Source organism: Symsagittifera roscoffensis, chromosome 7 (genome assembly GCF_963678635.1).
Source record: "Symsagittifera roscoffensis chromosome 7, txSymRosc1.1, whole genome shotgun sequence".
In the NCBI taxonomy this organism is placed as follows: domain Eukaryota; kingdom Metazoa; phylum Xenacoelomorpha; order Acoela; family Convolutidae; genus Symsagittifera; species Symsagittifera roscoffensis.
Window position 1 is genome coordinate 36,615,291 of NC_087068.1, and position 11,627 is coordinate 36,626,917.

The window sequence follows — 11,627 nt, forward strand, 5'->3', positions numbered from 1 at the left end:
TTGCTAAGATGCAAGCCAATTAAGACGCATTCGCAGTACCAGTCAATTTGAAAAAAAAAAATTACCAACTAACATGCCTCGATTTATAGAGCGGACGCATTCAAACTAGTATACGAAAAAGTTCGTTAAACATACAACCCTGCCCAATTTCGAACCCTCTCATTTTGCAGCTGGTTTCCTTCCCTTCCTCTGCGCGACAGATCCATGATTCCTTGAAGCTAAAATGCTATTTGTAATATAAAAGTCTTTGTTAATATCCTTAGCATTGGCTGTACTTAATAGCTGGATCAAAATGAACATTTTCAAAATGAACACATTTTGTCGCAACAATTATCGCGACTTAGCTTGGAAAAAAAAGAAAGTTCATACTATAACAGAAGCTATGCTTTATTTTTAATACAAGAATAATTAAATGAGCTTTGGAAAGCAACAAATATTTTCCACTATGAGATTAGAACCCCAACCCCCAGAGTAAGAGTCTTAAGTCTTCAACTGCATCATTTAACCTTACAATCCACATACACCAGACACCAATAGGGCGAATGAAACACATACATAGGTGGAGGGATCAAATTCCAGGAGAAGGAGACAAACGTCACCCCCACTCTAAGAACCCCGCTGCGTACTGGTCTTTTCGCCGTAATATTATTTTTCTATCTCGAGAGAACCATAACTTGGAGGCGAGATTCGCAACCCCCAAGATTTCACTGACATCTTCCAATCGAAGGGTTGAGAATTTCAAAAACTCAAAAAAAACATTGAATTTAAGCTTTCTGAAAATTTTCCAAAAAATCACAAAAAACGTCATATGTCATGAACTGCAAAGATTCGAATAGTCATAGTTGGAAGTGAGATTCGCAACTCCCGAAAGTATTCTGACAGTTCCCAAATAAAGAATTGGAAATTTCACAATTTAAAAAATTTATAAAATTTAAGTTTTGAAAGTTTTTGAAAAATCACAAAAAACGTCATATCTCGAAAACTAAGAGCATTTTAGCAGTCGCATTAGGACGCAAGGTTTCGATCTTGAAACTCCTGAGAGTAACCTTACAGTACCCAATTACAAGATTAGGAATTTCAAATCTTTGAAATTTTTAAAATCTAAGTTTTCTGAAAATTAAAAAGAAATCATAAAAGACGTCATATCTCAAAAACTACAGAGATTTGAGCAGTCATATTTGAAGGCAAGATTCGCAATTCCTGAGAGTACACTTATAGCACCCGACAGTGTTGAGAATTTTAAGTTTTGTAAATGGAGTTTTCCGAAAAATTTTGAAAAAATCACAAAAATCGTCGTATCTCGTCCAATATAGAATTGGGAATTCATAATTGGAGACCAAATTCGCAGCCCCTGAGGGAACTCTGACAGCATCCTACTAGTGTCTTGCTAATTTTTAACTCAGTGGAACAAACACTAGATTGAAACTGGAAAATCGGAAAGCATTGCAATAGACGATTTAGTTATGCCCACGCATAGATATGTTATGCCTTTAACAGTTGCAAAAAAAAACGCTTTAACATGGCAAGATACGTGTCACACGCATTTAAATATAGTATAGATAGATAGATTTCAGTCAAACTAAACTATCTAAATTTTACTAAAATCCATTAAACTCAGAACTGTCCCAAATGAGTTGCTTGTTTCATCCATCGACCAAAACTTCTCGATATTATTTTCACATTTTTTAGTTTTGATAGGCGCGTAGGGTGGTGGCGGCGCAGACCATTCAAAAGATCCGTCCTTTTTCATCTTCTTCATGTGGCTTCGGTCAGAAGCAAAGTCGGCTAAAAACTGTTCGGCTTGAACAACTCGGAACCATCTGTGATACATTTTCTGAAGTTTTTCGTCGCTTCCAAAAGACTTCGATATATACTCATCAAAAGCACATGGAAACAGCAGATTCGTATCCAAATCAAATACCACTTTTTCAGCACCTGTATTCGTTGGCGAGCCTTGTAATTTAAATCCAATCCGTTCAGCCAGTGAGCTGGTTGTAACTGCTATAACATGATAATCCCATACAACTGGATGATCCGCATCAGCTTCCACGTTATAAAAATGTGAATTTCATTTAATATATTTGAGTATTATTTAATAATAATAAAATAATTTTATTTTCACGCCAAGGATATACATATACATACCTTTGCAGTTTTTTTTATAAATCGCATCATGATGGGCTACCAGGTAGGTAGTTTGCCCTTCAGGGGGTACCTGATGAGCAAGCAAGTTCATTTCACGTAACGGCTTGCCTAAATTCAATTTTGAATGATTTTGTAAAGCGGGATAATTCGCCACACAAATAATTCTCGTGTTATCTTTCAGCATCATAAATAAAACCTTCAAAGCGCGCATAAATTAGTTCAGAGCATGATCAAATTGACAATTTTCAAGCCGCCAGAACTTTACATAAAACAGAGTCAACATCTTCAATGGGCTATTAAATTTTTTTGGCAAAAATCATTATTTCTTTCGCTGAAATATTAATATTCGGCACCCCTTCGAAAGTTGGAACAATGAGATACCTAAATTTAGCAAGTGTTTATATAGTTTTCTAATTCGCCTCAAAAACATCCTCAAATGGAGAGAATTTACAGATCGCAAAACCTCGAGAAGTACAGATGCAGAAAAAAAGTTGCTTAAAAATTGGAATTAGACTGAAGTATTGAGTAATTTTTAGCAAATGGGTTTCATAACATTGACTAGATTAATTCAAAGAGCCATTAGTTTTAAGCAACTGATTCGTTTTTTATCTATTTCAAAACCAGTTGAAATACGGCAGTAATTTCCCGGGGAAATAAAATAAATAAAATCTACTTTTTGAAACTAAAAGTCACATTTATAACTCACAATTGAGCATGAACCACACATACAAAACAGCTATTAGAAAAATGAAATTTAAAACAGTTTTTTTTCTTCAAAAAACAGTGATCGTAGAATTGTATGCAACTTGCACAGCATGTGTCAATTCATGCTTAATTGTAAATTTTGAGCTCGCAGTAGATTTTATGCTGGAAGCTTGAATGTAGTTAACCTAAAACATTTTGCCAAAATATAGAAACGGGGATGAGAGTCAGAACTGGTTGTTTACAAATAAGCCGAGCCAACAGATAGTTGGAAAGGTGCCAGTCATTGAACTCATCTTAAACAGACCGCAAAAAGGCTGAATTTTAAACAAACTTAAAGAAAAATGTATAATTTCAAAGCACATGGAATTTCAAAAATATTTTAATAAAATTCCTCATATTGGATTCATCAATAAATCATGTTGAAACAAAATAAACTTCTCACGCGCAAATTCTAAGACTGTTTCAAATAAAAAGTTCAGATTACAATGCACTTTGCTCTCGCAAGTGTAACACAAGAGACGAAGCTACTTTTCCTGAACAAGCAAAAAAAAATGGAAGACGGGAGACTTAGAATGCATTCTGTACACAACGCAGACTTAAACGAAAGACTTAATTAATTCAAAAGATATAAATTCACATCTTCAATTATACCGGAGGCTTTTTGGCACCAAATTGGGACCGTTTTATTGGCATTAGATACGAAAACTGCCCAACACTCGTTAAGACGGTTTGGCGAATGCTGACCAGCGAGAAAGCCACGTACTGACTCACAGAACTTCCAAACATTCTCTTCACAATAGTGCGAAGTATAGAGAAGATCTTCTCGCTGCATTATTACTGCATTCGAACTGCAATTGCACTATCTGTTTCATTCATTTGGATCTACTGCGATCAGCGAGAATAATTGTCAACGCTCATTCTTATCAAAACTTTCGAGGCGAAGCTGCACTTTACAAACGCATGCAACAAAAAAGTTACAAAAAATCAAAGCAATTCATAGATAAGCCTGGAAACGGCAAATCTAAACTCTCACTGCGAAACACCGGATTCCAAACTATTCATGACGCGAAGTGGCATCAGGGAGTTTTCTCCCTGCAAAAGGTTACAAAATCTAAATGCAGAAGGTTACAAAATCTCGTTAAAAACTGATGGGGCGGCGGAAAAACGCGACAACCAAGTACATGCCGATTAAAAAGAAGAACCTGTCGACAGGGGCGGATCTAGGATTTTCTCGAGAGAGGGGCGGATTTTCAAAAAATTTCGAAATTTTTGTCGACCTTTTTTTAGGTCGACCAAATAGATTTTTCCAGCTCTCCCAAAGCACTGTTTTGTCCCTGTTTTGGCCAAAATTTGTGCGCCGCAGGCAAAGTTTTGAAAAAACAGCCCAAAAAAGGCGTTTTTAGGCACTTTTTGGAAAATTTTGACCAAAAAATCGCATTTTTTCGGCGCGAGCTCCCCCTCAAAATTAGTATATATTGGCGCCTAACGCGCCTTTAGAAAATTTTTAGGTTCCATCGCCAAAAATGGATATTGGAAAATAGTACAAAGGGGGACCCTTTGGGTCGTCAGAGGGTCGAATCCCTGAGAAGAGAGCGTCCGCAAATCCCCCCCCCCCCCCAAATCCGCCCCTGCCTGTCGACATAAGTCACATGATATTGACTACTGAATCACCCCGCCATGAGTTCTGCATTTACCTTAGACACAAGCAGCAATTTAACGGATATATCTCATGCTATTTTATTTAATATATAGAATTAAAGCTGTATAGTGAAGCTGAAACCCAGAAATTATAGTTAAATTGGGGAAGAAAAAACTGGTACTATAACACGTCCCGGTCCAGAGGGTTCCCAATGTCATCCATCTCCTCAAAGTGGGAACCATTACAGCAAGATCGTTGACCCCTCTTCTCACGGAGGGCCCTGCAGTGCGTAGGGGCGAGAGCTTATATATATAAAAAAAATGGCATAGAGGCAAGAGAACAAAAAAGCCTTGAAGCAGCCTCGAAAACATTCAAGGCAACCCAGAGCCAATGGCTTCAACCCAGAGACTACGATTTGACGCCACAGCCAACGGTTTGATAAAAAACTCATTACCATTGCAGGCGTGCCAAATTTACACTCAATGTTTGTAAAGAAAGGAAAAAAATGCTTAGAAAAAGTTGCATCGAAAAACAATAAAATACAAGCATTGCCAGCCTGGTTTGAGTAAAAAAGCATTAATGATTGAAAGCTGATTTGATTGAAGAGCACCAGTGAAAACATAGTCAACATATAGTAGGAGAAGAGCCAATAAACGCAAGTAAAAAGAAAAAAAACAACGTTTGTTTTTTGAAAAAAAAATCTCATCTTTCGAATTTCGAAGACAAAAATATTTGGCTTTAAAGATCTTTGAGTTTACATGACCCCTCTTCAAGAGCAACGTTTTTGATTAAATTACTCCCATTTGAGAAAACTGGAGTTTTAGGTAGTAATTGAGCTCCGCTAGGAAATTGATTTTGTAAACTCTCGAAACAAATCAGTGAAAAAAAGGACAGTTGAGCATCCTCAAACCAAAAAAGTTTTTCTTCATAATCACTAAGCCAAAAAACTAATTTTTCAAACTTTTCTGCGTTTTTCAGTTATCATAATATGAAAATAAAGAAGCGAAGCTGTCTTTCACCTTCGCCAGCAAAATACGGCAAAACATAATCTAAGAACACAGCCGATTTGAAAGAGTGTAATAAAATTCAAAAATGATTGAGTGTTTGGTGAACATTTTTCACAATTGCATAATAGCACTTTGCGTTTCAAGAAACTTTGTCGAGTTACACTTTTACCATAAAAATAACTCAGCTAGAGACAAATCGATCAATCTAAATCTTTTTTATATTTCTCTGGGAATTCTGAAAAAAAAAATCCTTTTTTGAAGCTAAAAGACATTTACGTTTTTTGGGCCATTTTAGCATTCGATATTGGGGAACGTTATTTGCTTTCCTTTCAGCAAATAAATTTGAACTGTACTTAAAAAAATAAGTCAATCCGCGAAAATCTTTTAGAAAATACACAGAACCTTAATAAAAATTGAATAACCTTCTTCATCAACTATAAACAAAACTTCTATCAATATGCATATAACGGTTAGAATGACGAACATAAAATATAAAGTATTGAACTTTGAGAACAATTTGAGAAAAAAAAATTAAGGTAAGCTAAGCTGACAACAATTGAGAAGCAAAAAAGTGAACACAGAGGTGAATCGGAGCGTTGCATCACATGCGATACAAGGAAAACCTAGCATTGCAAGTTCCAAATAGACAGTAAGATGGAAATAAGCAGGTAGAAAAAAATTTAAACAAAATCGACAATTTTCTGTGGAAATACAAAAATTCAGAAAAACAGACGAGAAGCACAACTACTAGCTTTAAACAAGCTTGTTATGTTTTCCGAGCGTTCACTAAGCCGGCAACACGGTGTTAGATCCCAATTGATCCAAAAACAATAAATGGCATAGGAAATTGTTGTCATGAAAAACTTTTGGGCGCATAAGACGTTTGAACTTAAACTTTTATACTACCAACCGACCTGATTCATTCAAACTGCAAGTAATCAATTTTTATCTCTAAGTCGGAGCAAAATAAGTTCAATAAACCGATGAAAGATGAGCCGAGCCAAGCCGAAATCATTAAGGCCGAATAAAATTGCTAAGCGAGAAAAAAAGTCATGGATAGTAAATTTTAAAAAACTAGAGAATTTTATCTACAACACTAGCCAATACAATGAAAACTGTTTACAGCGCAAAATATAGTGATATGGCAACTATAGTCGCCGACAAACATAAGCCGACAAACTATAGTTCCACTTTTCAATTTTTCCCAAAAAAAATGTCAAAATCAAAATATGAAAAAAAAGGTCCGATCGGGACTTCTAACTCGACAATGAAGTGCAAATTCAACCGAATTACCTCCAGGCCAATTGAGAAGGGGCCTGGAAGATGCTAAGAATCGACAATGAGACAACATCAAGTTCAAATACAAATTAGGTAAGAATGGGAAAAGTCTTGTTCCCGATTACGAAACACTTGCTCTCACATATGTAAAGCACGTATAGAAAAAAAGGTCAGACCTTAGATTTCGAGGCATGCGGTTTCCCACTAAAAACAAAGGGGTCGTGAAGGGCCAGGCAGTTTTTGAGCTTCCACAAGAAAGCAAGCCCAATTTCAATGGTTTTTTGATTTCAGCAAAATATGTAGTTGCGATTAAAAACCACTTGCTATGGCAAGATTAAACGTATCCAACTTAAATAACAGGTTTCTAAAACACACTTCGATACAAAAATAGCAAAAAAAAATCTTCACAAAAACAGCTTAATTCAACATTGAATTTCACAAGTAAATCTTATTTGCTTACGTCTAAAAATAGATAATTGAATCATCAGATCGCTACGATAAAAAACATCAATGAACTCAAAGCATATGAAAAAATTAGAAAAATTTTTCGGAGAAAATTGAACATTCGAGTTTAATTAGGAAAAATACATAGCTTTTATCTTTGAATATCACGAATAATTCTCGGTTGATACTTGTTTTGATAACAACAAACATTATTTGAGACACAGAAGCGAAGCTGAGCTTAGCACCACTTGCGATACAAAACGCATAAAAATAAAACAGCATGAGGCTTAAGAAGTATCAAACAAGTCTTCCGAAGAGAAAATTGAAAAAGAAACTAGAATAAAAATTTTCCAAAATGAAAATAAGAAAAAATTTTCACGCTTAATTCTTTTATTTTTTCAGCAGGATCTTTTTCAAGAGGACATTTTTCAAGAGGATAAGAAAATATGGCGCCAGTCTTATCAATCTTTAAAACAACACTGGAAATTTGTTGGAAGCAAAAAATTAGGTAGAAAAGACGACGAAACTAAAACCGACAGGCATACGGCTGATAATCAACCGAAATGTACTGCTTCTATAGTGTCCACGAGTGCTTTATATGTAGTGAATGCAACACCCATTTCGTGAAACAAATCGAGTTTTAGTCGAAAACCATAGAGGAATACAACACTAACATAGCACTACAAACTATCAGACAGAAATTGAGACGAAACGTTATGAAAAGCTTTATCTAAGTTGAAAAAACGCAAAAAGGTCGACAAACAAAAGCTTAACCTAGCGACAAATTTATTTCTTAGTAAAAGAAATCATTTAAGCAAAAATGCATGCCAAAATAGACAACTGAACAGTAAATTTTCATCGTAACAAAAATAACGCAGCGGTAACTAATCAACAATGCTACTTGCAAGAAAACTAATCGCATGCGTAATAATGCCGTGCTCATTGACCACCGACAGCAAGAGCTTTTGAAAAGTTGCTGACAAAATTTATGGTTAAAACCAATTATGAAATTTTTCGAGGGCCAAATCTTTGGTATTTTTTGTGAACAGCTGCTTACGAAAAACAGATTAACACAACCGGTCAATTTGATTGAACTCCAGATATGCGAGGTTAGTTTTCGATAGAGGTCAAATAGTTTCAAACAACGGTACAAAAACGGTACAACTTTTTCGAGGGCCATAATTTTTGTGATTAAAAAAATTGGATATAATCGATCAAACATGGCAGCTCCCTGCGACATATTGATTCAATTGAACCCAAAATTTCAAAATTAGGAGGGCAGTTTTGGAGAAAACGAGAAAAAAATTCAACAATTTGGGTCACATATTTCCACTGAAGACATTTTCGAAGGCTGTGGAGAGTAAGGTAGATTAAAGAGATTAGAAAAATATGCAGGCACACCACAGATGAGCTAGAGTTCTTTTTACTGACTTATTTCTTTTGAAAATCGAAAGAGTAGTTTTCTTCCGAGCTACAAACTTTTCCAAGAAATTAGAAAAACTCGATAACGTCTAAAAAAATTTAAACAACCCAATCCCATACATTTTCGTATAACCTGATTTTGTCAAACGGGACTTTTTCGGCCTTCGAAACTACAGAATATTTATTGACCAAGTCGGTACAACCTAAGCGGAAACCGTTTAAATGAAAAAAAAACTTTATAAAGAAAACAAAAATACTCGATATCAGATTTGGTAAAATGACAAAATACAGAACTTTCAATCATAGTAAAAAAAATTAAATCAAGTTTACAAAGCAGGTCAAAAAAAAGTACCGGATAAAATTAATGCCATTTAAAAAAAACGGAAATGAGCCGATTGCAGCTAGGCCGAAAACCACGAATCCGGAAAAAATTCGAAGCGTTTTTCAAATTTATTAGAAAAAATAATTAAGGCCCAAATGGTTCTCCATCTTTTCACTATCGAGATTTAGAATTTCTTTGTTTGTATTTAGAACTTCAAAAAATTGTGAATGTCAGCAGCATAGCAGCAATTGATTCAACGAGCAAGTGAATTTGTTTAACTTGTTGTTAACCGGAAAAAGTCTACAATCCGATTTGATAACGCTTGCTAATCGCAAGCGTAAAAAACGGTCAAAGTTCAATAAAACGGTCAAAAACCTTTCCAAAATTCATAACTTATTCTGCAAAAAGCAGGTAGCCGCCACTTAAGCAGCAAAAATTCGGGTTTCTTGAGTGAACACAACTTGAGAATTGGCACGGTAGTTTTCGCATTAAGACTAAAAAGTTCCAACAAACTCACTAAGTTTCAAACATTTGACTTGATTGAAGGCCATAACTTGTTCTGAAGCAATCTGGACATCCCCAATTACAAATTTAGGCTTTCAGCAACCTGCTGTTTTGATTTAATCTATGATAACAGATTTGGCTGGATGGTTAACGAGAAATGAGAAAAAAAGAGTCAACAAATCAAAAATTCCGAGAATCACAGCTTTTTGTAGTTCTCGAGAAAAGTCAAAAACTAAAAAAAAACAATCAGTCAAAAAATCGAAAATTCGACTTTTCTTGGGGCCATAACTATTGGTGTCAGAATCATTTGGGCGTAGTCACATTAACAAATGAGCTTTCCACAACCCGTTCTTTGAATTGAACCCAAAATCACAGATATGGCAGGGTAGTTTCAAATATTCAAAAAGTGTTAAAACGGTTTAAAAAAATTTAAAATTTCCGTGGTCGATGAATTTTTGTGTAAAAAATTTTGTACGTGGGTGGTTCCCATTACCCGCTATCTCCATTGAACTCACAATATCAGAATTGAGATTTAAGCAATATCAGAATTGAGAAAACTACTACTACTACTAATGCGTTTGTTGTAGTAAAAGTTTTAGTAGTAGTAGTAGTAAAAGGGCCATAACTTTAAGTGTAAACATGTTCGACGTAGCCGCTTATTCAGCAAGCTTTTCACAACTGTTCTATTCCTTTAGGCCAAAAACTCAGATTTGAGAGGTGTAGTTTTTGAGAAAACGGAAAAAAAACAAAAGGTCAAATATTGACTTTTTCTGAGGCTGTAGACTTTTTCGAAAGCTAGAAAAAGATGGTGTCAAGTGATAAGTTTCTAGCGGACTACGCAGTCTCACAGGGAGGTTTACAGTCCTTAAATTGATACATCTCTTTTGATATTCATAAGAAGTCTGAAAAAAAAACTAAAACTTTTCCCATCAATTTGAAAACAATTTTCGATAACTAACAAAGAGAAATTTCAACAAACCGATTGCTCAACAAACAACTAACTTAAAAATTGCACAGATAAAAGTTTAAATGTTGTTTACCTTGAAACGATCCAAAGATAGGTCATTAAGCCGATAAAAAATAGGCCGAAATAATTTGGGCCGAGGCATTTTTTTAAGCGGAACAAAAAAACAAAGAAAAAACGAAGTCAAAGTAAGTAAAATTACATATTGTAGCAATTAAATCCAACACCAAACGCCACATCAAGAAAATGCGCGCAACAAAAATTGATTCCACGATTCGGCAACTAAACAGACAACAGATAAGCAGAGAAATAATTGGCCGACAATTTTATTCAAAACAGAATGCTTCCCGTTTAAAAAACAGGTCCAGGTGAGATTGAAAAAACAGGTCCAACTTAACAGACAACAGATAAGCAGAGAAATAATTGGCCGACAGTTTTATTTAAAACAGAAAGCTTCCCGTTTAAAGAACACGTGCCTTTGCCGTCCCAGGCATATTCGTTACCTCCAAGGTAAATTGGCCGGGAACGCATAGAAGTTTGAGTTCATTATGAACCGGGGTACAAGTGATTATGTTAAACAAATTGTTAATCCGAAAAAAGTCTATATTCCGGTTTGATAACGCTTGCTAATCGCAACCGTAATAATAAACAAACTAAGAAGCCAAAAATTTATCTTAAGCAGATTTCAAATTTTTTTTATGTTTATTTTTTCAAATTGTACAACGGAGGGCTTAAAAGGGTTATTTAGATTTTTGAAAAATTTTCTGTTATTGATCAATCGTTATAAAAACAACAAAACTTACAGATTGAAAAAGTTAGGAAATTAAGCCGACAGAATTAAAGCTAAACGACCTGAAAAATTTTTTCAAATCTGATAAAATATTAAAAAGACAACTATTAACGTAAGCAACAGAGCCAATCGAAGACTGGAAAAGAGTAATGAACGCAAGTAAACATTTAAAAAAACCTGATTTTGTTGAAAAAATCTCAACTTTTGAACTTCAAAGAAAAAAATAGATTCCTTTAAGCTCTTTGAATATCTAGAAGGATTTATGATTGGCACTTTTTGATAACACAAACCCAACTTGAGAAAACTGGATCAACAGGTAAAGTTTTTATTCCGCTGGAAATCTAAAAACTAAATTCCACTTTCGAAACTAGAAATCATTCACGAAATTTTGCACCATTTGCACGTTT

General features: G+C 34.9%; 1 protein-coding gene across 2 annotated transcripts; it reads right to left on the bottom strand.

The window, feature by feature from the left end:
* Nucleotides 1-1,532: 1,532 nt before the first annotated feature.
* On the bottom strand, nucleotides 1,533-4,015 carry LOC134851303 (protein N-terminal glutamine amidohydrolase-like). 2 transcript variants are annotated; one of them, XM_063867323.1, is made up of 2 exons: nucleotides 3,502-4,015; nucleotides 1,533-2,001 (listed from the first exon to the last, which is right to left on the bottom strand). In XM_063867323.1, the coding sequence occupies exons 1-2, from the start codon at nucleotides 3,680-3,682 to the stop codon at nucleotides 1,589-1,591; spliced, it is 594 nt and encodes a 197-aa protein (XP_063723393.1). In that variant the 5' UTR covers nucleotides 3,683-4,015; the 3' UTR covers nucleotides 1,533-1,588. The 2 variants fall into 2 exon arrangements, with proteins under 2 accessions (XP_063723393.1, XP_063723392.1); XM_063867322.1 differs by having other exon boundaries at nucleotides 1,533-2,043; nucleotides 3,502-4,014.
* Nucleotides 4,016-11,627: the final 7,612 nt, after the last annotated feature.